The sequence below is a fragment of the Caretta caretta genome, chromosome 18 (assembly GCF_965140235.1).
Source record: "Caretta caretta isolate rCarCar2 chromosome 18, rCarCar1.hap1, whole genome shotgun sequence".
Lineage (NCBI taxonomy): Eukaryota > Metazoa > Chordata > Testudines > Cheloniidae > Caretta > Caretta caretta.
This window is the reverse complement of record NC_134223.1, coordinates 10639054-10666756: the sequence shown is the minus strand read 5'-3', so window position 1 is coordinate 10666756 and position 27703 is coordinate 10639054. Positions and strand designations below refer to the sequence as shown.

Sequence of the window (27703 nt, the reverse complement as noted above, 5' to 3'; positions counted from 1 at the left end):
AGTGCTGGCCAAACAGAGTGCAGAGGGCGGGCCTGCCTCTTTTTTCCAAGACCACCTTAGATAGCCTCCCACCCCGAGTTAAAAAAAAAAATGCTGACTCCATTCTCAGTTACTTTTCTTTAGCTATACAGTTATCACGCTGGGAAAACCTACCCCTCTAGCTACTGCAGTCAAAGGAATATTTGGAACCCCAAAGTTTTTCCACAGTGATTTCTGCTTGTGAGTTCAACTTTCCCCCACCCTGTCTCTAAAATAATCAGAATTTGGAATAGTTTGATCCCAGGATTGGAAACAGAACTATCAAAGATGTTTATTCAAACTCAACTCCTCATCTTCCTCCTAGGGAGCATGCCCTTCAGGGCATTTGCTGAAGAAGGTAAGAAGAATCCTATGATGAAATTATTTCCAATGATTTGCTGTAATTAACACAGATTGTGTTGTTCTTATTCATTTGCAGCGGGACTGGTCTGTGTTGTTTATTAAGCTCTCCCTTCTGAATTCTTAAAAGCCACTGTTGAGTGAGTGTCTAACGTGAGAGAGACACGTCAAAGTTTTCAAACTGGTAAAGTTTACTGAGTGTTCAAAAACAGTTTTGATGCATGTTGCCTTTTATACAGGAATGCAAGGGAGTGGGAACTATTATAAGCACTCAGTGAAAGCATTACATCAACAGCCCTTGGAAATGTCTCCAGTTTTACCATGTACTGTGTGCAAGAGGTTACTGTCAGCAATGATTTAGTGTAACTGAAATTAAACAGTGGAACCTTTGATACCAAAGTGATTTTTATTCAAAGAACAAATTCTTTGTAAGCAGATTGCGTTGTAGAGTTCAGTGCACTGTAGCAATGGAGGACTTTCGCACTACTTCACTTTCAAAGGGGGGTTGCGAATGCTGACTTCACTTTAAACATGTTTGACTGTATTTCCGTATAAACAAGTGTTGTGACAGTTCTTGGGGAAATTTATGAAATGGCAAAAATTATTGATTAAGACAGGTTCTAAGCAAATGTAACTTGACTCTGAAATGTGCTCTGTGCCTGCTCAGGGGGAGTACATTTTGCAAACTATGTCTTTTGAATTTTAGGTATTAGAAGCATGAAATACTCTGCATTCTTAGAGTTCTTGGATTTTTTTAATCCAGCTAAAATGCGTAGGGGTAGATCTGATCCACTTACACTGAATAGTACCGTTAGTCCACAATGAGTCACACTGAAACTGATAAAACCATTCATTGAGTAATGTGCTACTCAATATAAATCAAGATATCAGTATCTGGCCAATAGGCAATTAACATCAATGGGGTTGCAGTGGTGTAAGATAGCGGGGTTTTGCCAACAAAGTTCTGCATGACAGGATAATATTTTTATCAAATGTGTTAATCATGCCCAGAATTTTCAAAAGCGGAAAATTATTTTGCAAGCTTTTGCTTTTGGGAAGCTACTTAAGATATTGGACTAGATCCTCAGCTAAATCAGCTCAGTTCTGTTGGAATCTGTGGAGCTATGTCAATTTATACCACCTGAAGACCTTGCCCACTGACTGTCACTGGAACTGCCGGCGCTTAGCACCTCGGAAAATCTGGCTCAAGGTGTCTCAGGTTGGGCTCCCAAACTTTACAACCACCCAAAGTCAGTGGACACTTTTGAAAATGTTTGCCTATTCCATTTTGTGTTCCCCAAGATAAGCACATATGGCTCAAATCTTCAGTACCCTGCACCTCCTCGTATAGTCCTTCACATCAGTGCAAAGTGTCAAATGGTATTTTTCTGATTGAGCATCATTTTACATTGGTTTTGTACTTACTTTTCACCGGTATAAATGACTACACAAGCTGCAGAGAAATGGTGAATCCGCCCAGAGCTGCTGTCCAATTTTAAATGCACCAGAGTATCCCACTGTGAAAAACGAGGCAGGGAGATATGTAACAGCTATCTGTAATTATCGTAACCAGTTTGGGGGATGTCAGAACTGTAGCTGAAAGAGGACTTTTTTAGTTGTTTAAGAAAAGAAAAAACCCTTACTTTCTCTGAGCGCTGAAGCAAGACGTGTGGCTGTGACCGAGTGGGTGTTGTGCCCATCTCCACTGAATGAGTCACAATGCTACAGTTCAAACTATGTTAGCCAGAAACATGTTTAAACACAGCTCTTGCTGGCAAAGTGCTAACATGGTTTTCCTTGGCAGAATGGATAGAGCTGAACTCTGGTGACCTCTGTTAGAAGTTGGTTTACAGAACCGTGCTCTCGATGTGGGAGCTCTTTAATAGTCTAATCTGTCTGTCTGTCTATTTTGGATTAAGATTTTTCAGACACACAATTCCAAGTTGGTGCAGCACCACCGTTGGTTTAATCTGTGTCTAGTGTAGTACAAACAAGACTCAGATGGGCATTTGTACCACGGTGTCATCTAACTTGTACCCATTAGTGATTATGGATAAACAAATCCCACAGGACTAATACAATTTCCTTGGCCAATAAAAACTAAGCTGATTTTGGGGGGGGGGGGGGGCGGCGGACACTGTGTTAGGCAGAGTTGTGTCTAAACATAATTATTCTGACCTAAATTATCTGAACCTCTGGGTCTGCAAAACTGGCTGGAGATTTTGTGGAAAGGGACATTCCTTGTAAGATTTCTGGTACTTCTTGCGTCCGCTTAGGCTAGAAATAAACCTGGCATTGTCTCTTAGTGGCATTTTGGCCTTTCCATTTCTGGACCTAGACAGAATCTGGAAGGGCAGGTTCAGTCTGAGTTTGGGACAAAGTTTTAGAAAGATTCTTATATGATCTTCCCTCAAGCTACTTAGTGCCGCATATACCCAACCCAAGACCTGTTCTGCTCCTGGCAATATTCCCCTCCTATACTGGTAGTCCACATGATTCACTCTACCATCGAAGCAGGTTAGCAGTATCAGCTACTTCCAAATCTTTAAGTCTTAGCCAAAGCCAGATGTGCACAAAGCATCTGGGGCCACTTGTGAGCCAGCAAGCCTTTAAAACATACGATTTAAAGACAGCAGCCAGTGCAGATCGAGCAATGGGCAACATCAGCAAAGATACAAATAGCTTTGTGAGGAAAATCTGTGAATCCTATGCGAACGGCCAATAATACACAAACATTCTCAGCCCCCGGATGCTCTACGGTACGTCGGCATTTCAAGACGGAAGTGTAAATTCCAGCGTGAAGAGACATACATGTGCTAGCTTGAGAGAGGGAAGCTGTGGCAGTGTAAGTAATGGGAGGAGTTAGCTGCCCTGAATACATACCGAGCATTTTGAACAGGTACGTCCGAGGCATGGCTAACCGCTCCCACACAGTGCAGCTACACTCTGCTTACAGCGAGCTCTCATGAGTATGTCTCCTTGCGCTGGAGTTTACATCTTGAAGTATAAACATACTCTTAGTGAACAAAGAGCTACGTAAACTTTTCCTTTGGCCTTTGTGTATATCTTAGTATCAGGGGAAAAAATTCCCAAATCAGTTAAGAAATAGTCTTCCAGTGGATATCAGCCCTCATTGCAGAGAATGGACGTTGTTTGCTAGTCAACAATATCGGTCTTTCTCCTAACATCTTTGGTTCCATGGCTGGTTTTCTGCTGCAAAATAAAAAAAGTTGTAATCTCTGAATAGTACAGAGTCACTTTTCCCACCTTGGCTTTGCCTCATATTCATGGCTACTGGTCATTTACATGACAGTAGTTCTCCAGAACTCTGGTCATTTCCCCATGCATCTGCCCCAATTAGAATATTACTTAATTTTGCAAGCATCCTTTATATGAGCAAAGTTAAGTGCAGTATTGGAAAGCTCAGAGGATTTATTTAGAATCAGCTGTTTCTTTGCTAGGCTGGCCCTACAGGATCAGACTCAGAGATGGAAAAGTGCTGGCCTTGTTCCTCTGGCTAGACTAGTCAAGGCAACAGAAACCATCTGCAGCGGGGTGTGGCGGCCAGATACACCAGCCACAGGAAATGTTTCTGACAGTTCAGCAAAATGTTGTCATACAGCATGAACCACATGGAGCGGCAGGACGACAAAGCACGTTGCAACATAAATCAGGCCCCAACTGGATCCCATACTGTGCATCAGGAGCTTGCTTCCAACAGGAAGATGCTTTCTTAGATTCACAGTGTTCTCCCATTCACCTGCCTTCAGTGCCAAAAAAACCACCAAATCCATATGGCAGTACATGTATTGGGAACCAGCATCAGGCACTCTAGGGTTTAATCAACACAGACTGCATCTTCCTAAATAACAAAAACAAAAGCAGGGCAGCGCCTTTCAGAATGTCACTGCACAGCCATGTGTCATGCCATGATTTTCAGTTGCAAATTACCATTAAGAATTATAAGAAAAAGGAGCCAACGTCACTCTGAAAACAGCCACACAATGGTTCCAAATAGTCCACTGTTGCCCCTCTCTGGATTTTATTCTGCGTTTCATGATATTTCATATTTTTGTTAAAGCCTGAGCTGCTGGAGTCATGTGTGTAAGTGAGAACTTCAGCTTCATTTTAAAAAAGTCATTTCCTAGTTGCAGAGAAAAAACTTGAAAATGTGACCCCTACTAGCTCAAAATCCAGAAGGTATATAAAAAGAACCCCAAATGTATTATTTTTCAAAAGGCCATGATTTTTAAGCTAATATGATTGTCTGGGGGCCTGACGCATGATTTTTCAGTGTCCAGGGTTGGCAATAATGTGGAACCAACCAAGGGGGTTATAGATTCTTTGTACTTAAACTCTTAAGCAACTGACTCATATAAGAACATCAGAACAATCATACTGGGTCAGACCAAAGGTCCATTTAGCCCAGTGGTTCCCAAACTTTAACAACCTATGAACCCCTTTCACTAAGATGTCAAGTCTCGCAAACCCCCTCCTAAAAATGAATATTTCCAGGGATTTTCTCCTTTATCTGAGTGTAATTCATAAAAGCAGTGATCGTGGAAATATAAAATGTGTTTTTATGACATGCTTATTACACATTATTTATTATTAATTATTTATCATTACGGTATTTTTATTACATTTATGTAAACAGCAACACTCTTCCAAGATCTCACTTTCCGTAGCTTGTATCACTTTGAATAAGCCTGTTATAAGACAAGGCTCCTACGTTTCATCAAGGAGTGTCAGATGTGAAACAGCATGAAGGGATTTAAGAAGCCAACTCAAAGTTCCTCCTATACAAGCATTCAGGTCTTGAGCAGTCCAGGCAAAAAACGCACGTTACAACAAAGCTTAAATTTGTTCTTCATAATAATTTTAAAAACAATACTAGCTGTCTATTTAATTTTAAAAACAGCAAAAAATATCCACCTCCCTTTTCATTTCTTATAAGGAGTCTTGAAGTTTAAATCTCCTCAGTGTGATAAATATGCTTGCTTTGATCTGCTTAGCTCTTGGAAGTCCAGAGGCTCTGGGCTGCTGGCCCCGTGCTGCCCGGGGTTCCTAGGGACAGCTCTGGCCGCCATTAGGGAATTTTTTCCCAAGAACCGCCTGTAACATTTCACAAACCCCCAGGGGTTCACGAACCCCAGTTTGGGAACCACTGATCTAGCCCAGTCTCCTGTCTTCCAACAGTGGCCAATGCCAGGTGCCCCAGAAGGAATGAACAGAACAGGTCATCATCAAGTGATCCATCCATAATAGAAGAAAATAACACACTGCACTTGTAGAGAAAGGTGAGCAGAGGTGGTGGGGTTTGGATCTCGTTCTGGATTAGGTTTAAACTGAGGCTGAAACCAAATCCTGGACAAGGAGATTGGATTTGAAATCTAGAGAGCTGCTGTTGTGTGATTTTGTTCTCAAATGTCAGAAACCCTGTGAGATCAGATGTTTTTGTGAGTTTTCCACCACTTTGAACTTAAGTCTCTCCAGAAGTGGCCATATCAGAGCAAGTCCCAGAAGATAGGCTCCTTGCAGATTCAGAACTCAAACAATAAAGGTCAAAGGTGGGTCCATGCCCAGGGATTTGAATCTCAGACTCATGGGGGTTAGACCTGTGGTAAGTAAAGGATATATAGGGATCACTTTGCCCACTACCAAATGGCAATCGTCTCTGGAGTAGAATGAACGAGCTGCATATTACACACATTAACACTATGAACACAATAGTTTATGGCAAGAAGTGAAGAACGCTGCCTCCAAAGGGGAATTTCAGCATGGAGAATGTAGTTACTTGAGGTGGAATTTGGTATGGACACTTGGGTTAATACACCCATTCCTACAAACAATTCCGTAGGGTCTTTAACAGCCATAGGTGCTCAGGTGATAGGTTTTTTTACATCTCATCCAGTAAAAGGCACCTGCAGCACCCCTCAATAATGTGCTGGGGGTATTGCTTCAGTGCATTAATCAAAGGGAAGAGTGTCACCTACAGTGTCACAAATTCCACTTACTACAGTTTCTTGTTGCTCCTAAGAAGTCTCCCATCCGAGTACTTACCTAAAACTTCTTTTGAGGTTTGGATACAGTTAATCAAATTGAAAGTTCCATTTTTTCAGCATGAACTAAATCTGTGGTAGCGTTCATAAACTGCAGTGTCTGCAAAGCAGGCTACCACATGATATTTAATTATAACATGACATGATGGGGAACTGTTGGTTTGGCGCTGATTGAAACACAAGCACTCAGTTAGCCCATAATAGTGGGTATGATATTTCCTGAGCTATCTCAATGGCCTATATGAAGATTTCACTGGGGGTATTATTAGACACAAATAGATTTTCCTTGGTCTAGCTTTCTGATCCCACATCATTGGTGGTGGCTTCTCTCAAACTTTCATCTTTGATGCCTCCCAGACTTAGCCCTCTGGTAAAGAACATTTTAAATAAGAAGTGACTTTGCTCCTAAAATCTGAGAATAAACCTTAAGCACCAAAATTGTCTGGTGGCATAATGGAGATGATTAAGCCAGCAGAGAATTTGACCCTACTGGAAGCATGACGAGCAGGAAGGATGACATTAACCATATTGTGGAACAAATGCGGCTCTAGATTTTCTAGTACAATCCAGTTCTTAAACAGCTCTGTTAAATGGAGAGGTGTTTCTTCTTCCTTAATAGCATAATTTTCATGCCACACAATGACACAGCCTAAGCTAAAAATTAACATGCACATTCATAAAACTTAATATATCCTGCAATTACCATTTTAGTACAAGAAGTGACATGCCAGCTCTGCTCCTTTAAATTAAATGTACAAAGCACTAAATAGAGTTGCAAGGCCTAACTCTGGCTTTCGTTCTATGCACGTAACAAAGAGCAAAAGCTGGCCCCAGACCTTTGGCAAAACTATCCAAGCAACATTTTGGAGAGTGGCATGGTGAATATACTGCTTCCCATCTTGGAATCGTGTACAGGTTTCTTTGCTGCTATATTTGGCTAAGAATGCCACAGTTATATCCCGCAATATTTTTTCAAAAGAAACTTTTATTGCCCATAAGGTCTTTCCTTCCAGAAGCAAAAACCAGGGTAGTTTAGCTCCAGCAACATGTGTCTCAGCAACTAATGGGATAATCTGCCAGTTTTGCCACTTCCACTGGTTTCGTAAATAGTTTCAGGACCTAAAAGTTACAGTCTTTTGAATATTAACAAGAACTTTATATGTGGAGTGAAGTTTGAGACCATGGAAGTTGTGAAGCAGGTGACCAGTTTGCATCCAGAGCTAAACCTAGAAGTTGTGAAGTGCCACAAAAACCAAAATAAAAGAAACTGGTGCGTTTTGCTCAACTCTAGTTGAAAATAATGTTCTTCAAAAGCTCCTATTCTCCCCCCCACACACTTTTTCCTAATCAATCTTGTACTAGTTTGTATCCAGTAGGTACCAAATACTTTGGGGATGGAAAGAAGCCAGGTTTCCCCCAAGCTTAGGGTAGCATGTGTAGATGGCTGTCCCTTGCCTTTCATGAAAATCTATACACTGTGTGATGCAGTGTGGACTGCACCTCCCATGGTTTCCTGATGTGACTTACAGTAGCTTGATAGGACTTGACATGGTGAATGCATGTTATTTTACATTACAACATAGAATAGGTATAGAAGATATTCTTATGTGGTGGATCAGTTCCCGAATACTAGATGAGGAGGAGGGTTCCCACAGACAGCATTATTTCATAGGGCTTCAGTAACTTATATCAACCCTTTAACTTTACAAATATAGATTTGGGACATTACTCAAAATGGAGTAATTACATTAAAGATGGTGCAGATAGCAGTACTGCCAGGCTGATATGTTAACTACTTCCAGTCTACTACCTCTGTAATGGGAAAGGCATGACATGTTGTATATGACATATCCCTAAGAAATGTACAGTTATGATCAGCTTCTAATCTAATCATGGTACTTTGGCAGCACCTGAGTACAGCTGTGGCAAAATAGCAATATCAATAGAAACTGTGTGGGGAAGTCAGTGAAATACCTGTCTAGTTATTTGTGGGTACCAAGTCATTACTTCTTCGGGTGAAGAGAATACCATGTCCATTATAAGACTAAAATCTGCTGCTGGTATCTCCCACCAAAACTGACAGTGGGTTTCTGATCTGAAAAGGAACATTCATATAAACACATGCATTGAACTTAATCTGAAATCTCAGGGCTGTGTGTGCAATACAGCTACAGGTCCATATTCAGACTCTATATACGCGGGTGCAACGTGGATTGAAATCAAGGGAGTTGTACCCATTTCTTCTTAGGTTTGAATTTGGCCCCCAGGCTTGAAACAACCCACCTTACCTGGATCAATCAGTATGGGCATCTGAGGCACACTCACTGGTTCAATTACATTTAAAATTCAAGTTGCTTTGACTCTGACAAATGCTCCGATGCTTTTAAATCCTGAGAGTTAATCACTAGGTAATGATTGCCGATTTCAATTAATGAATGTGAATAAAGTAACTTGAATTCTAAGATGCAATGACCCCACTGACTGTTTTCTGTGTGACCCAGGTAAATTGTTTGAAAGGAGTGTATTCTCCTTTATATATACGCATATATATGCATGGTCATATGCAGTCTCGTGTTTTATGATGTCAGCATATGATGTGAATAAATCATAGAATCATAGAATATCAGGGTTGGAAGGGACCTCAGGAGGTCATCTAGTCCAACCCCCTGCTCAAAAGCAGGACCCGTCCCCAATTAAATCACCCTAGCCAGGGCTTTGTCAAGCCTGACCTTAAAAACTTCTAAGGAAGGAGATTCCACCACCTCCCTAGGCAACGCATTCCAGTGTTTCACCACCCTCCTAGTGAAAAAGTTTTTCCTAATATCCAACCTAAACCTCCCCCACTGCAACTTGAGACCATTACTCCTTGTCCTGTCCTCTTCCACCACTGAGAATAGTCTAGAACCATCCTCTCTGGAACCACCTCTCAGGTAGTTGAAAGCAGCTATCAAATCCCCCCTCATTCTTCTCTTCCGCAGACTAAACAATCCCAGTTCCCTCAGCCTCTCCTCATAAGTCATGTGTTCCAGACCCCTAATCATTTTTGTTGCCCTTCGCTGGACTCTCTCCAATTTATCCACATCCTTCTTGTAGTGTGGGGCCCAAAACTGGACACAGTACTCCAGATGAGGCCTCACCAATGTTGAATAGAGGGGGACGATCACGTCCCTCCATCTGCTCGCTATGCCCCTACTTATACATCCCAAAATGCCATTGGCCTTCTTGGCAACAAGGGCACACTGCTGACTCATATCCAGCTTCTCGTCCACTGTCACCCCTAGGTCCTTTTCCGCAGAACTGCTGCCTAGCCATTCGGTCCCTAGTCTGCTACGCACACACACAAACCATGCTACGCACACACACAAACCCCCTATGCCTTTACACTACAGAATGCTGCTTTTCAGATTGTATATTCTCAACTTGGACAGAGAAAAAAACAAAGAAAAAGCCTCTTCCAATTTTTGTTAAGGTGGATTCTTTAACTGCCTTTACCTAAATATTCCCATGACTCACAGGGAGTGAAACTCACCACATGAAGAGGGGAAGACCAAAGTCTACTCACCATTTATATCCTACTTAAACCCTATTTTGAGGGCTGAGGTGGGGCACAGGCTGTGTGCTGGCTTTGCACACAGGGGTCTCATTCATTCAGGCCGCAGGGAAAGTCAAAAGGTGGTTTTGGTATCTTCTGTCTTCTAAAGATTCTTTGTTTTTCTTGGAGGTACCTGAGAGACATGCTAACTGACAACTGTCATGCAACTCCTGCCCATTCTCTTGACCTACACAACAGGCATACTTTGAAAGTAATCAGAAGAGGCTTTTCCAGTAGGTTGTCACACCATGATAAACAGTGAGCCATGAGCTCATCTTTTCATATGTGGGCCATGGGATGTCTAAGCATTTGAAATATTTTCAAAGCAATACTGAGCTTTCAAAGACACTGTGTCTTGTTGTGGTGTGAGAAGTTGCAACCCAATAGCAGTTGGGGGCTGTGAACTGGAATGCATCCAGTTGGAATTTGGCAATGCAAAATGCACTGATTAAACTACATCCGCACCAATCTACAACTGAAATAACAATGACCAGAGATGAGCCAGTGGTAGGAGGGAGTCATGGTTCCAAAGGGAATGTTTATGTTTACAAATGGCTCGGAAATAATAACGGAAATATATGTTGAACTGAACTGCTGCTTTCTGCAGTGGTTCCCCCTAAAACCTGGATCAGCTTGGGTGAAATTGTATCTGTACACATGGTCAGTAATGAACCAAGCCCATGCACTACTTCCGTCCCAATTAAGCCCCCTTTTGAAGACTTAAGTGATGAATGGGCTTTGTGCTGAACACTTGCATGGGGTGAATTTCATTCCCTGTGAAGATAGTTTCCCCCCAAATTTGTTCAAATAATATTTTAAACTTTGGAATGCTTGAAGGTGAAATCAGATTCCTTTTCCAAGAACATTTTTTCCTCTCCTGTGTGCTCACATTGGTTTGTAATCAAAAGATTACTTGTTAGTCAGACTACACATGCTGGTTTATTACTGTAAGAGCATTTGCAAGCACTGGGCCTTCTACACTGCTTTTACTACTGTAGAGGTGCTTATAAATACTGTACTGCCCCAGTTATGTGCGTTTCTCCAGTATGACTCTTGTGATAAAATCCTGGCCCCATTGTAGACAATGAAAAAATTCTCATTAACTTCAGTGGGGCTGGGATTCCAGGCTCGTTCTTCACTGACTCAGGGTTTGTCTTCACTACGGAGCTAAATCGGCACTGCTGCAATCGATACAGCGGCATCGATTTAGCGGGTCTACTGAAGACACACTCAATTGATGGGAGAATGCTGTCCCATCGATTTCTGTACTCCACCTCAACAAGAGGCAGAAGCAATGTCAGCGGGAGAGCGTCTCCCATCCACATAGTGTAGTGTGTACCCAACAGTAAGTAGATCTAAGCTACGTCAACTTGAGTTATGCTACCAGTTGTAGTATAGACCAGGCCTCAGATGGAGTTTATTCCTTGTGTACAATAGTATACGAGTGGGAAATCCATTTAACTACGTTGATCACTATGTATTGAGAATTAGGGTTGACAAACTTGACAGAGTATGAAGTTTTCCAAACCTCTGTTTTTTGGGGTCAGAGAACTAATGAGAGTTTACAAACCCTGTTTGCCTGTAATTGAAACCCAAAAATGAATAATAGATTTTAAGGCCAAAAGAAACCATTAGATCATCTAGTCTGATTCCTTTATAACACAGGCCAGAGGATTTCACCCAACTTCCAATGTATTGAGCCCAATGTTTGATTATCTGCCAGAAAGGCATCCAGCCTTGATTTGAAGACATCAAGACATGGAGAATCCACCACTCCCCTTTCTTTGTAGTTTGTTTCAATGGTTAAATCACACTCACTACTATAAAATTATGCTTTATTTCTAATTTGAATTAATCTGTCTTCAGCTCTCAGGGATTGGTTCTTGTTCATATGCTTTTTTTTTTTTCCTAGATTAAAAAGCCTTTTAGTACTTGATATTTTCTCTCCATAAAGGTACTTATATACCATGATCAAGTCACCTCTTTATCTAATCTAATCTAAGATAAAGAGATTGAGCTCTTTAAGGCTGTGCACTATAGAAATAACTAATGCAAACATACAGACAAAGACAGATTTCCTATACTACCTCTGGCATACAATATTGGATTATTTCACAGCCCCTCATGTCTCTCTTTGTGAAGCTCACTAATGCTCTACTTGTTCTGCTGCATTGTTTCCTTTAGGCGTCCGTAGTATCAAGTAATTCTTAAGGGCTGAAAGCCGTTGCACTGCCAACAGAGTAATTAGTTTCCCTGAATGGGGTTCTTGTTGAGCATGTAGTGAACTTCTTTCACTTCCCATGTGGGGTTTTCCTCCATTCATTGGTTTTCTCCATCTGTGCTTATTCTGTGACTAGTGAATAAGGGATGTTTTTTCAGTTGGGACTGGGATTATAACTTTAACTGATCCTCACAATTTGCATTGTTGAACTCTCAAGCAGATGTTTCTTGGTTTACATACAGTATATACAGCATCCTAATCCAAATATTGTACTTTAAAGGCATTACTTTGTAAACCCAAAGAGGGCCAAAGACAAAGTATTTTAGTCTGTATCTGCATTTAGACTTTCTCTGTTCAGTAACTGGATTTTTCTTTTTAAATATTTGATGTTTGGTAGACATTTCAGATCTGGAGAAATGCCTTTATTAAATATTTTATGGTTTAGATCTGCTCCGGGGAAACATTTAATATGTATCAGTATTTGCTCTTTTGGAGCTTCTTCAAAAATAGAAGAGAAAAATAATCATCAAACACAATTTTTTAAAAATAATTTAGATAGAAAAAGGATTTTTACAGTATTTTCCGACACAAGAATGTTATTAGATTATAAAATCACTGGGGCAGCTCTTTTTTGTTATGTGAATACAGTGCCTAGTAGGGATGTAAATACTGTTTAAAAAGTTAACTGTTTAAACGATTAAAAATATTTTGTTTAAATGGTTAACCGATCCCACACGGCTCAGGCGGCTCCAGTCGGGCAGTGTGGCTGGGTTTAGTGAAATAGTTAGGACAACTGTCTTAATGAAATTATTTCTTGATAGAGACATTTCTAATAAATGCACTGCAGCTCAGACTGGGGGAATATATATATATAGTACAGTATGTATTCAAGGAAAGAAGAACTGGATATGGAAATCAGTGAGTAATTTAGAGATCACTCCACAGCACTTGAAGAAATTTTGTGCAGAAACCAGATGCACATTGAGCACCTCCATCAAGTGGTAACAGGCAAACACAATCTAATTTAGAATTAAACTATACCTGATTAAACTTGCTTCTAGGGACTTGTGTTTGTATTGTCCTTAGTGGGGAAGTGCAAAACCTTCCCAAACACGTCTTTGAGAGTCCTCTTCACAGTTCAGTGCTCTATCAGATTAATTCCAATGGCACAACAGAGCAGCTGTTCATTATTACTTTAAGTCAATCACAGGTGAGTTTTGTTTCGGCCTCCAGGGACCTCTCTAAAAAGCAAAATCGTACTTCTTCCATGTTAAGGCAAGCATCACGAGTTCCATTTACACAGTACCTGGTGGATTCAGCACCTCTGGCCAAAACTCTAGACAAACTTTAAACATTGTTAATAAAGGACAGCTGACTTCTTGGCCAGGATGCTTAATACAAACCAAGGACCTAGGCCACAAGGTTAAACCAAAGTATATTGCAAATATATGTGTGTAGACATATACATACCGATAGTTTACCTCCACTGCCATATCCATCTATCTCATGTTGAATATACTTAATTTGGAAAATGTTCAACTTAGCCATAATAAGTGATCATCAACTGAAATCCCTAACTCATTTTCTGTGTTTTCCTTAGCAAGCACAGTTCCACTGGAAGATGAAATAGTATCAATCGATTTCAAAGACAGAAATGACTCAGAGGTTGAAGAAAGGCCAACTCTGGTGGGTGTCTCTTAAACTGAGGATCTTCAAACCTAGCTGACACTGTATTCCTTGTCTTCTTGCTTTGTCTTTTGAGCTTGTGGCTTTATGGCAATAAGTGATGATTTGTTTCAAAAATAAAGGGTGGCCAAATACCAGTTTTTTGCTTTGCAAAAGTTTGGGTGGAGGAAGATGAAGCTGAAAATAATTATAACATTTGCTGAATTTCACAGAATATTCAGGGCTTGCTATGCACTGTCTTATACCAGTTCTACCCTGGTGTGCCTCCATTGGCTTCAGTGGAACTGCACTGATGTAACACAATGGACAAACAAATTTGTAAATTTCTACAACACTGGGTAAAACTCCCCTTTCCCTGCCTCTGCATTGGCAATGTTTTGCTGTCAGTGATTGCTGGGGCAAGCAGTTCTATCTTTCAGTTGCATTGACTGTTGTTCCTTTACAGTAAAGTTGAAGTAGTGACAATGAACAAAAACCCAAGGATTTAATTTTTCCCTTTAGAAATCGATGAACTGGCATATTGTCTTCTATACTGGAAATACTTCCCCACAGCTGCGTTCCTAAAAGCTGGGCTTTAAGGTGGACATAGCTTATAACTGATCAGTAATTCAGCATGTGTTGTTCACACTGAAAATCCAGACAGTCAAATATAGGCTTATATTATTAGTATTAAAACTTGTAGAACATACGACAGCCAAACAGGGCTGTTTCTTTTCTGTCTTTGTTTCATACACTTCTTTTTTGTGAAACCTAGGGCTTGATTCTCAACTGATCTTGGGCTGGGGATAAGAGGTACCTGGTTGTGGCTCCCTGATCATGTGGCTGCTTCTGACCCAATCCTGAGGTAGATTAGAGCAGCCTATAGCTGGCCTGCAGCATGGTCACACTCCATCCCCATCAACCCATACACAGGAGGATCTGCAGGCAATTGCATAGAAGACTGCTATGCTTTCTATATGCCCACAGGAGACTCCCCCAAATTAGGGCAGTAGGATACCTCTTCACTCCCTCTATGCAGTTCACTCTAAAACAAAAAGAGCAAAGCTGACCACAGAATCCACACATTGGACTTTATGCAGGAGAGGAAATTAAAGTTCTGCCTTTATATATAAATGTTAAAGAGATTGGGTCTTACTTCGTCTTTCTCTTTTAACATTCACTCCTCCCAGTTGCCTACAAGACTGCATACCATAACAGACCTGTTCCCCTTAGAAGAGCTAATGACCACAGAAAGTGCGGTCGCCGATAATGAAGACAGTGAGAACTCTACTGATCCAGATGTTGTTGAAAATTCTGAAGGTAGAAGCCTTTACTTGTGATTTTTAGTTTTAATAGACTGTAAATTATGTTCACTGAGGTTCATGAACCTGTCAAAGCCAAGCTGGGCCCATTCATGGCTTTGCACTGAAATCCCATGAATTCCACTTGCAACTGAGTTTTGCTTTGGCATATAAGGTTTGTTTCAAAATGGAAAGTCAAAGCGGAACTGGGAGGGCACACGTCTAGCCTCGGTATAAAATAGTTCCACAGATCCCTGCAAAGCAAATTTCCTACAGTTGTCTAGAGCAGCCTGGCCTTGGGCTCTGCTTTCCTAAGTACCTGTAACCCCCCACCTCCCGAACTGCTGTTGCTCACACAAGCAGTTACTGGAGATGTCACTGCCCCAGGTCACTCCCTGTTCTACCTGGATGTTGGAATAGGCTCTATCTGTTGATAAATAAGAAGACATTAAGTTAACTACAGTCCTCAAACAAAATTTCTGGTTTCCTGGTTTCTTTCTCTGCTTTTCTATGCTGCAGCAGTTGCATATCCCTGGATAGAAGATCAAACACATTTGTTTAAAAATGTATGTTCTTCTGTCTCCTTACCTGATTCTTTGTCTCAGCTGCCAGCCTGGGCATCTCTTGAGTTTGTTCATTATTAAATAACAGAAGCAATGGTAACCAACTCTGAATTTTACAGAGGGAGTTTCAGACTCACTTTCTAAAGTACGTGTGGGTGATTTGAGATCACTTTCCTCTAGGAAAGAAAACAGCAATTGTGTTTCATCTACTTCTGATTGCTAGTCAAGTAAGGCGTTAATAACACTGGCTAGAGAAAGAGATTGTGCAGCCTCTGTACAAACTTCCCACACACAAACTCTGGCAATGCATTGCAGTTCCAATCTTCAACACACTAGTTAGTTCAGGCTTGGTTCTTTATTAAGTAGAGACTGTCACTCATGCCAAATTGTAGCAGATTATGGGGTGGATGCAGGCAAATGACTCCTTGGAATTAATATGTGGTGACCAAATTATCTGGCCCCAAGTTTCTGGAGTTCAAAGACATATGCATTAGTTAAGCCAATGCAACATCAAGTTCCTATCATTTTATTTATATACAGAGCCACTTTTTAATTATCGAAAGAGGAAAAAAAAATTGGTATCAGTCAAGTATGAAAAAAAAGTCTACGCCGTTTGCTACACAAAGAATGTCTGTCATTTAGGTCAGAACACCTTTTGTACTAAAAATCTTCCAGTCCAAAATAAAAGCTCTTTCCCAACAACCATAATGCTTGTACTGTGCGCAGTAATGCTCGCTAAATGCTTCTATTCAAGGATCTTACAGTGCTTAACATTAATGAATATACAACACCCCATTCCAAGGTGGGTAGTGATATCCTCATTTTACAGATGGGGAAACAGGCATAGAGAAGAAAAGTGACTTGCTCAAGGTCATGCAGGACATCAGTGTCAGAACCAGGAATAGAACCTAGATTTCCTGAGTCCCCAGCCAGTGCCTTAACCACAAACCATTCTGCCTCATAACAGCTGCAAGCCCTTTATAGGCAATCTTTCTAGTCACCTAAATGAGAGACCCCTTCCCTAAATTAGTGCTGTTCAGAATTTAATACCCAAAGAATCACTTTTTCATCAGGTGCAGCCTGAGACCCACCAATTAACTGCAGCATGATACCCTGAAACTGCACAGTGACACTGGGTCAGTATTCAACAATGCTGCGTCTCCGGCTCCGCTTTCCCCAGTGTCCATTGAGAGAGGAGAGGTCTCCCCTTTCTCTCTCTTTCCTCAATCTTTTGGGCACAGAGGAAGGAGATCTCCTGTCTCGTAGCAGCTGAGAGGGGATGGGGAGGGTTTCTCTGTCCAAGCTACTGGATGGCAGGGATTGTTTCTCCTCTCCTTCTTCCTCCCCACCCACCCCTTTCCTGGTTACTGTTGGTGGGGGGGGGGGGGGAGCAGGTACATCCCAAGGGGGAATGCACCTCCTGGCAGCAATCACACTGTCTGTGAGTTTGATCAGCATTCCTCCACAGGAAGCGTTCTTATAGTCAATGTCTTAAAGGCCTATGGGCTCCGTGAAGATAGCATTCAGGGCTTTGAACAGTCACAAATGGGTTATCACTGATCTACCCTATTTTTTTTTTGGTGCCTTTCATGTTAAAACTAAAGAGGAATGATTAAATGCTCAGGAATTGTGAGAAGGAAAAGCTCATGCATTATTATAAGCATTTTCAAGTGCCATAAAATATTATGGGTGTGCTGAGCTGTCCTAGGCATCAGTGCCCAGTTTGTGCCAAAGAGCACAAATATCTTCCCAGTGTTTTACTTTTTCTGTCAAGAGACAAACAAAGCCATTCTAAAAATGACACAGTTTCCTTAAAACATTGGCATTGTGTCAAAGCATCCTACTGCTGCACTGTCAGATTGCAAGCCAATAACAAGCTGTGCAGTACAAACTCGGGGGCTGGGGGGGTTGGCTCCATGGAGTGCAGATACTGTAACAGATATGTTCAGGTCAGACAAGCTCATGACATCCAAAACAAATGTGCCTTCCTGTCCGGTTAGGCATAAATCTAAAGCAGAATCTAAAATAAATAATGAAAGAGTAATGTCTCTGGGCTCAAGCCTCAAACAAATCAGTCCAAGTTTGACTAGCCCACTTAAGGATCCAATATAGGAATCAAAATGATACACCAAAATGATACACAAGGAACTACACTAGTTTTAATATCTGGAACACTGATCACTTCCCTGCCTGTTTGTTGTCCTGATTTTAACCAGGCAGGTGTCACTCTGCAGTTAGGTTAGCTAAGATATTGCTATTATTTATTATACAAAAAAAATGTGTTAAAAGAACATTAAGGTTGCAAAGTCAAGCACTCAGAAGTTAGGAAAAGCCAGAGTTAAGGTTATCTGTGAAATCTAATTTATAGCGGTTTTACACCAGTGTAGCTCTATTGATCTCAGCGGGGTTGATCCTAATTCACACCAGTCCAAGATCCCTTTAAATTTCAGTTTGTCTTTGGGCTGGCCTACACTGACAAGTTAGGTCAACCCAGAAGTGAAAAATCCACACCCCTGAGCGACATTGTTAAATTGACCTAACCCCAGTGTAGACTTGGAAGAATTCTTCTGTCAATCTAGTTACCACCTCCTGGGGAGGTGCATTAACTATAGTGACAGGAGAAATCCCTCCTGTCACTGTTGGGCAGCAGTTCTCAATCCACGGCCCAATTAGCACACAGCTACGGCCCAGGTCAGCTGTGTGCTACAGGCTGCAGGCTCTGGGGTCCCGGCTGCCCTGCTGTGCGGCGGGCTCTGGGCTGCCAGCTCCTCACTGCCACATGGCCCCACATGGCAGGGCTCAGGGTCCAGGCAGCCGGCTGCCACCTGTCCCTATGCAACAGGGTCCCAGCGGGATCTGGGGTCTGGGCAACCGGCTGCTGCCCGGCTCCACCCAGCAGGATCTGGGGTCAGGGTCCTGGCTGTCGCTCAGCCCACTGTGGCGGGGTCTGGGGTCGGGGTCCTGGTCCTGGCTGCCCCCCGGCCCTGCACATTGGGGGTCGGGGTCCCCGCGCAGCAGGGTCCGGGTCCCTGGCCCTCACTGCAAACACAGCTCTCTGCTCCTGGCCCCACCCTGTGGAGGGGTCTCTGGGTGGAGGGTGCTGAGCATAGGGGTTCATGGAGCGGTTTAGGTGGGGGGCACTGTGGTTCTCACTCTGCGGCCCACAGTGATAAACAGGTTGAGAACCACAGCTGTGGGGAGTATCTACACTGAAGGGCTATAGCTGCCGCTGTGCTGCTGTAGCATTTTACGTGTAGACAGAGCCTTTATTTCAGCTGTGATGCTCCATCCCTTCACAACTCCTTCTACTCTACACTCTCTGTGTGCTCTCTGTTTACACTCACTCCCCAATTAACACCCTATTAAACTGCACACCTGTAGTGGTTTCATTCTCAGACCCATTGTACTGTCGTTTTTATAACCTCCCCTACAGTGTGACATCATGGCATGAAGACATAACAGTCACCATATTAAAAGGTTATTTTGGTTCTTTCTTTCCAGACGAAATGGGTGGCGAGCCAGAGACTCCAAAGGAGAAAGGTAAGTAACAAAATTGGCTGTAAAAGGAGTAGATGCACTTAAATCCCAGATGATATACGGCTATGCACTTTTAAAGGCTTTAAAGGGCCTGTCTCAAAGCCCATTGAAGTAAATGGACAAACTCTCTTTGACTCCAACAGGCCCAAAGAAAGTGTGCAAGGAAACTGCTAAACCGAAATGACATATTTTCAAATGGTTTGCAATATTGTAGGCGTTAGTCCCAAGGTACTAGATAGACAAGGTGGGTGAGGTAAAATCTTATATTGGACTAACATCTGATGGTGAAAGAGACAAGCTTTTGAGTTGTACAGAGCTGAAGAAGAACTCTGTGTAAGCTCAAAAGCTTGTCTCACCAACCAGTGCTTAATATGCAATGAAAGAGGTGCAGGCCTCAAGCAATTTTTTTTTTTTTTTTTGCTTTCATAACTGATGTGGCAAGCCTGGAAGTGCCGGGGCTCTGAACTGCCGAGCGTAGAGGTGCCGGGGCTCATCCCTGGCACAAATTAAGCATTATCACCAATAGAGTTTGGTCTAATAGGACCTGTCATGTCTCTCTAAACCGAAATGACATATTTTAAAGTTCACAGGATTCAGGGAAGATACCCCAGGAATCGAATGTGACAAAAATAATTCCATTTTATTACGAAGTATTAGTACCTCTTACTATCCGGCCCCACAGTTATGTGGAAAACATGCTAACATCCTATACATTTCCCCACTCAGATGGCCTGGCAACAGTTGCACTGGTTGGAATAATCGTTGGAATCATAATAGCAGTGGGAATCGTTACTGGAATCATCATTGCCGTCGTGAGGAAAATGTCGGGCAGGTACTCGTAAGTAGATTACTAGGCAGGCTTTATGGCTGGAGGCTGCTATATCTCCAATCTCAGTGATGGACACCCTTCAAAAATTCAAGATCCAATGCAGTCTTTCCATTGATTTCAAAGGGTGTGGGATCAAGCCCCAAGTTTGACTATTGGATTCATTCCAGATAAGCAGCCAAACATTCAAGTAGTTTATCTGAACCCCATGAGAGACCGGAAAACTCACAGGAATGGGCCCTAATATTTCTAGCACATCTACTATTGGACATAGCGAAACACAGTTTGGGACTGCCCCTTATCGTGGCATTCAGTGCTTCTCAGTCTCATTCTTCTCATTCAGTTGTGGCTGGAAAACAGAAGCGAAGGGGGAAAGAGGGGAAAGAAATACCCAAGCTTTAAAAAAGTTTGATCAGCATCCACTTCCAGATATTAAATCATAGAACCATAGGGTTAGAAGGGACCGCAAGGGCCATCTACTTTAACCCCCTGCCAAGATGCAGGATTTGTTGGGTCTAAGCCATCCAAGGCAGATGGCTCTCCAGCCTCCTTTTGAAAACCTCCAGTGAAGGAGCTTCCATGACTTCCCTAGGCATCTGTTCCATTCTCCTACTGTTCTTACAGTTAGGAAGATTTTCCTGCAATTTAATCTAAAACGGCTATGCTGTAGTTTGAATAATTTACTTATTTATTGGTGGTGCTGAGGGAGGGTGTGTCAGTTTCTTTCCTTCACTCCTCCAACTGGGTCATCTACAATCCTTAATCATTTATACAGTAGAGAGACAGTTAGTCAGGCAGGGGTGAGCAGAGACAAGAAAATGTACTCATTTGCTGACCTGCTTCTTGTGACAGTCAGTCCCCGGCCAAGGAGCCTTAGGAAATGATAAACTGATGCTGTCACAGCTGTCGGAGCAGACTTACCAGAGTTAAAATCAGACTGAGGCATTTTTCTCTGGAACATGCCTCTAACTTCTCTTTAATATCTGTTTTGTGCAGGTTTCACTCAGTGCATCAACCTGTGGCAGAGTAATCTGTCTCATGCTGGTATCTACACGGGACCAGATGCTAAGATGGGGTTAACTGGCATAGCTCCAGTTCACACCAACTGAGGATCTAGTCCTGTCTCTCAGCTTTAGTGTTTATAAGAACATCAGTACAAATCAAAGGAGATGGACCCAGCGGGCTGTCTCCCTTTAGTCTATTTTTTCAGTTACTTAAACTATGATCTAAATTTAATATTTTAGTTAATTTTTTTAAACCAATTTAAACTAATTTTAAAGGTATCCCTACTGAAAGAATTAGAGCTAAGTCTAGCAGATTCTTAGTCAGAGAGGTTATGCATGAAATTACCCTGGCTGCATACACCAACCAGAAAGATGCAGGTGGAAACACCTATTTAGCTACATTTGCATGTACTAGTCTCTGATTTATGTGCAGAATAAGGCAATGGCATGTGCAAATTAAGCACACTGTTGCACACAAACTCTTTGAAAACCTGGCCCTCATAAAAACCAAATAGTAAATACATAATCTTTTTGTTTTGATTTTATTTGCACTGTTTGATGTCTGGCAGATTTCTGAGTCTGGAAAATAATGAGTTCATTCCCCCAACCTTCCCATATTTTCTTGAGTTTTTGATTTAAGTGAGCCCAAAAGTCCAAGTAATCCTGGCTCTGAAATTGATTAGCTGTGTGCCCTTGGGTGCACCACTTACCCTCTTTGTGACTCAGTTTCTCCTTCTGTAGAAAGGGGGTACTAACCATACCCATTCCACTTAATCAACTAAAAGGCAAATCACCCCGTTCCTCATTGTGCTAAGCCTAAGAAAACAGGCTTGGCTTTGTCTGACCCTGTGGAGTTAGGAGATTTGTCACTCTACAGCCCATTCAGCCCATGTGCTGGCAAGAATGGCTAGTGGGTACATGTAGCCACAAAAGCCTGGTCCCTCTGCCTCCAAGTGCCCCTGCATCCCCCACCAAGTTCTGCTAGGTAATGGCTCAAGTGGAGCTTTAATGGAGTTCAGCTCTATATTGCAATTTTGTATCTGGGAATCTGTGCCTCCTCTCCCCGTAAGGCTGTGGAGAATGAGAGAGAAAGAAGTGGTTCGGGACTATTTAGAAAAGCTGGATGAGCACAAGTCCATGGGGCCGGATGCGCTGCATCCGAGAGTGCTAAAGGAGTTGGTGGATGTGACTGCAGAGCCATTGGCCATTATCTTTGAAAACTCATGGCGATTGGGGGAAGTCCGGGACGACTGGAAAAAGGCTAATGTAGTGCCCATCTTTAAAAAAGGGAAGAAGGAGGATCCTGGGAACTACAGGCCAGTCAGCCTCACCTCAGTCCCTGGAAAAATCATGGAGCAGGTCCTCAAGGAATCAATTCTGAAGCACTTAGAGGAGAGGAAAGTGTTCAGGAACAGTCAGCATGGATTCACCAAGGGCATGCCTGACTAATCTAATTGCCTTCTAGGACGAGATAACTGGCTCTGTGGATGAGGGGAAAGCAGTGGATGTGTTGTTCCTTGACTTTAGCAAAGCTTTTGATACGGTCTCCCACAGTATTCTTGCCAGCAAGTTAAAGAAGTATGGGCTGGATGAATGGACTATAAGGTGGATAGAAAGTTGGCTAGATTGTCGGGCTCAATGGGTAGTGATCAATGGCTCCATGTCTAGTTGGCAGCCGGTATCAAGTGGAGTGCCCCAAGGGTCAGTCCTCGGGCTGGTTTTGTTCAATATCTTCATAAATGATCTGGAGGATGGTGTGGATTGCACCCTCAGCAAGTTTGCAGATGACACTAAACTGGGAGGAGAGGTAGATATGCTGGAGGGTAGGGATAGGATACAGAGGGACCTAGACAAATTGGAGGATTGGGCCAAAAGAAATCTGATGAGGTTCAACAAGGACAAGTGCAGAGTCCTGCACTTAGGACGGAAGAATCCCATGCACCGCTACAGACTGGGACCGAATGGCTCGGCAGCAGTTCTGCAGAAAAGGACCTAGGGGTTACAGTGAACGAGAAGCTGGATATGAGTCAACAGTGTGCTCTTGTTGCCAAGAAGGCCAATAGCATTTTGGGATGTATATGTAGGGGCATTGCCAGCAGATAGAGGGACGTGATCGTTCCTCTCTATTCGACATTGGTGAGGCCTCATCTGGAGTACTGTGTCCAGTTTTGGGCCCCACACTACAAGAAGGATGTGGAAAAATTGGAAAGAGTTCAGCGGAGGGCAACAAAAATGATTAGGGGACTGGAATACATGACTTATGAGGAGAGGCTGAGGGAACTGGGATTGTTTAGTCTGCGGAAGAGAAGAATGAGGGGGGATTTGATAGCTGCTTTCAACTACCTGAACGGGGGTTCCAAAAAGGATGGATCTAGACTGTTCTCAGTGGTAGCTGATGACAGAACAAGGAGTAATGGTCTCAAGTTGCAGTGGGGGAGGTTTAGGTTGGATATTAGGAAAATCTTTTTCACTAGGAGGGTAGTGAAACACTGGAATGCGTTGCCTAGGGAGGTGGTGGAATCTCCTTCCTTTGAGGTTTTTAAGGTCAGGCTTGACAAAGCCCTGGCTGGGATGATTTAGTTGGGGATTGGTCCTGCTTTGAGCAGGGGGTTGGACTAGATGACCTCCTGAGGTCCCTTCCAACCCTGAAATTCTATGATTCTATAATTTTATAAGAGGATTTGCTGCTTATGGTTTGTAATGCACGTTGAAATTCTCTGACAGAGCGTGCTCCAAGTACTGAGTGTTGTTATTATTTCCTGTTTAATTTATCCAGCAAATAGGTTTGCTGTGAAATGGATGTGTTCCCAATGCAAACAGATCCTTTTCATTTCCAATTTCTGCTCCAGCAGAAACAAGGAAACAATATTTATCTATACATTGTCAGTGGAATCTCTGCATACTTTCCATCGCGAATATCATAGGTCACCATAATGAACTGCCAAACTGCTTTTAAAGTATTTTAAATGCTCTCTTGTCACTTATCATTTAACCCATATGTGACTGTGTCTGGAGCAGATATTCCGAGTTTCCAGAGTCCCTTTGAAATCTCCAGCTCTGGTGGTCACCTGCCTCATTCCTGCTTTTGGAAGACAATCTTCCACATATGGTGGAGTCAAATGGAAATGCTATCCCTTCCTACCCTTGGATGTGCCTCTCAACTTTCTACTGTTCTCTGTTTAATTTCTTCCCTCATGTTACCAATTTACCATTGGGAGAGTTAGTGCTACAGGGAGACACCACCTCTACAATGGGACAATCAATAATAGAGCTGGTAAAATGGTGAGGAGGGGATAAAATTGCAAATATGTCATCAATATCAGGACTTCCATTCAATTTTTTGTCAGACTTGAGCCCTTACACTATGTTAAAACCCATTCATGAATTTGCATAGCTTCAAAACTGGTCTGCATGGTTTGGTTGAACACACCTGTGGCAATGTTTGCAAAGAGCTCAGATCCTATGATGACAAGGCCTTCTAAGGAGATAGACAGAGGATGATATTTTCAAAAATGCCTGACACTTGCGCTCTTATCATTCACGCACTTTTGAAAATCCCACCCAGATACGGTGCTCTGGAACAGCACATGTTCTCACAATAGGGTTTAAGGAGGACTTAAGTGGCATTCTGCTGGCCACTGTACAGGGGTGAATTTCACCTTAGAGTAACTGATTTTGAAGTTGGAATACTGAGAGATAACACTGGATACTGCATAGGCTGTCCTCTGTTCACTTCTGACATTCTTGGAATATATTCTAGTACTGACAAGATATACGAGCAGCAAGACCAGTCCATGAATGCTTTGCAAAACTGAAAGAAATAAAAATGTATTGAATACGGTATTTGGGGAATGCACTTCACCCTGCTTTAGTAAACAGGCAGCAGAAGCAAGCTGCACTGGTAATAGGCACGAGAGAGAGGAAAATATTAACTGGGAAGGGGAGGAAAGAGGCAGCGGGAAAGGCAGGGAGGAAGATGACAAGACAGACAATGAATATATTTTTCTGGCTCTGGGAGCCAAAATAGTATAATGTTACCCCATTTTTCCATTTGTTTTCACAGGCCCTAAAAATAAGTGAAGAAAGAAATCATGTCGTTTTAAGCCAGAAAATAAACGTGCTTCCTATTTTACAACTGCTAGAGACTCTGTTCCTGTATCGCTGAGAGAAGATGATCCATGGAAATCGTGAATGCAGAATTCCAAATCCATGGGGATCCCACACAGCTTTCTGAAGGGATGCTTTACAGACTTATCAGAAATGCAACAATTCATAGGACTTTGATGATCAAAAGTATTTAAGAGGAATGAAAAAAAAATGCTATAGAAAAGAAAAACAACAAGCAGAGCCACATGCATCTGAAAGGTGCTTTATAGATAGTATAAATACAATTGTAGATAGGTGTTAAACTTTGCCAGGAAAAAGTCATCATCTCACATTGCATCCTATTGGTTCCTTTGAAAAGTTAAATCCAGATTCTTTTCTGTTCTAAGCCCACTGTGAAGTCAGAAAGTCTGTTGTATCCTTCAGTGCTATAGATGTTTAAAACCACCAGTCCTTGTAGGATGTTGATCTACTGAATCTGTATTGTTTAGCAAGGTAAGAAAGTAACTTCATCCTAACCATCCAGAATTGACTTCAGAAGGAGACAACTGTATTTAAATTATGTAAGCAAATTGCATTCTTGGCCTGGCACTTCAATCATTCTGGTCAGGATGCTGCACGTCTATAAAGAAAAACATGGTGGGCCCAGCTGGAACTGACCTACCAACTCATCTCTCTGACTGTTGTGCCAAGACCTTCTGTCTTCTCTGTTGCAGAGATGTGCAGGGATTGGAATACACATCCTAACTTAAGCAATGCTAAGAAAATACCCACTTTCGATGGGTCATCGTAACCTACTACTCAACAAGAGCTGGATTTGATGTGTAGACAATGTCTGAATCAGTAAATGGCATTCTTTTTATACTTTTTTTTCCCTTTTTCTTTTTAACTGCATGGCAGGCTGAGTTTAGTCACACACTGTGCAACATCAGATCACTGCACATATTGATGAGGTGTAACACTTCTCTGGACACAACATAATTTTTACCATGGCATAAATAATGCAATGGGACAGGATGTGACTGAGATTTCAAAGTAAAAGGCTTTAAGTTCCAAATGGCTGCAAAATATCATGTTTAGTAAGTGCCTACTCTGGAATCCACTTCTGCAGAGTGGACTAAACATGCCAACTTTTCCAGATTTGCTCTTCTACTTCCTTTGTCTGCCACGATCTATCATATAGAGCTGAGCTTTGGAAATAAAAAATTATGGTGTATCTAATATCAGATTTTGCAACAGTTAGTCTTTATTTTCTTTTATACTATACACAAAACCACTTAAATTCTTACCTTCCTGAATCTTTCTTCCTTCTGTTACTGTCTCTCTATCCTGGATTCTTTTTGTCTTTTACAACCTTTGGCACATTTCTTTCATTAAAAAATCAAGTGTATTTAAAAACGTCTATGTTCCAGTCTAGATACACTCGTAAGAAAAAATGATTTAGAAACAGTTTGCAGTGCAAGACTTGAACTTGTACATCAGTGAATCCTGGTCTCTGGTGACTATGATGAGCTCACAAAGTATAGAGAGACTAGGAGATGAAAGAGAAATTCTAGTGATCAGCAAACATTTTAATTTAGCAAACTTCAAGTTTAGGGCATTTTATTATGGCCTCCATCCCGTTCAGCCCTGTGTTTTGTCAACCTGAACTTGTGCAAACTTTTCTATCTAGAGAAGGGCCCAAACTGAAAAAAATAAATAAATCAAAACTGGATCTGGGGGTTGGGATGTTTTGATACAGGCTTTTGCTCTGGCCCATTTATAGAGTCCAATTTACAGACTTGGGATTTAAAAATAAAAACTCAGCATTCAGACATGTTTGGATACCGGGTTTTGGTTTGGGCCTGTATCTTTAAATCTATTTGCTTCCGCAGCCACTGAGAGGACATTTGTAATGTCAGAAGTGGAATGTAACATTCTCTTCTTTATCAACAACTAATTATAAAAGATGAACTTCACCCCTGTACGGCGTCAGCTCAAAGCCTATGCACCACAAGTCTCACTTAAGGCCTAATTTAAAGACTTCAATGGGATTTAAGTGATGCGTAGGCTTCATGCTGGCCCTCTACACATGGATCAAGTTCCCTCCAACTAATGGTACCAGAATATCTAATGTTTGAGGAGCCTAACTTAGAATAAAATGAAATATGCCTTCCTGGCTTCATTTTGGGTGACTGCTCTCATAAAAATATAATCAAGAGCTGTACATTTAAAGGGAGCTGTTTCTGTGATGGACAAGGTGGAATTTACAGTTGCCTGCATAGGATGGTGATAAGCATAAAACTGAATTATTGCTGTTCATTTGTTGTTAATTAAGGACTACTGCTATACAATGTATTTCAACTATCAGAGTGTTGACACCCTAATATTAATCTGTTGTAATGTAAAAGGATATTTTTCTATAGCTATGGAATACATTCATGAAAAAATACATTCCTACTTCACTTCAA

At 41.9% G+C, this 27703-nt stretch overlaps 1 protein-coding gene across 2 annotated transcripts; it reads left to right on the top strand.

The window, feature by feature from the left end:
• Positions 1-27703, top strand: PDPN (podoplanin). Of its 2 annotated transcripts, none has more exons than XM_048825121.2 (6): positions 1-376; positions 13854-13939; positions 15109-15238; positions 19284-19322; positions 20046-20157; positions 25213-27703. In XM_048825121.2, the coding sequence occupies exons 1-6, from the start codon at positions 307-309 to the stop codon at positions 25217-25219; spliced, it is 444 nt and encodes a 147-aa protein (XP_048681078.1). In that variant the 5' UTR covers positions 1-306; the 3' UTR covers positions 25220-27703. The 2 variants fall into 2 exon arrangements, with proteins under 2 accessions (XP_048681078.1, XP_048681079.1); XM_048825122.2 differs by having other exon boundaries at positions 9-376; positions 20046-20151.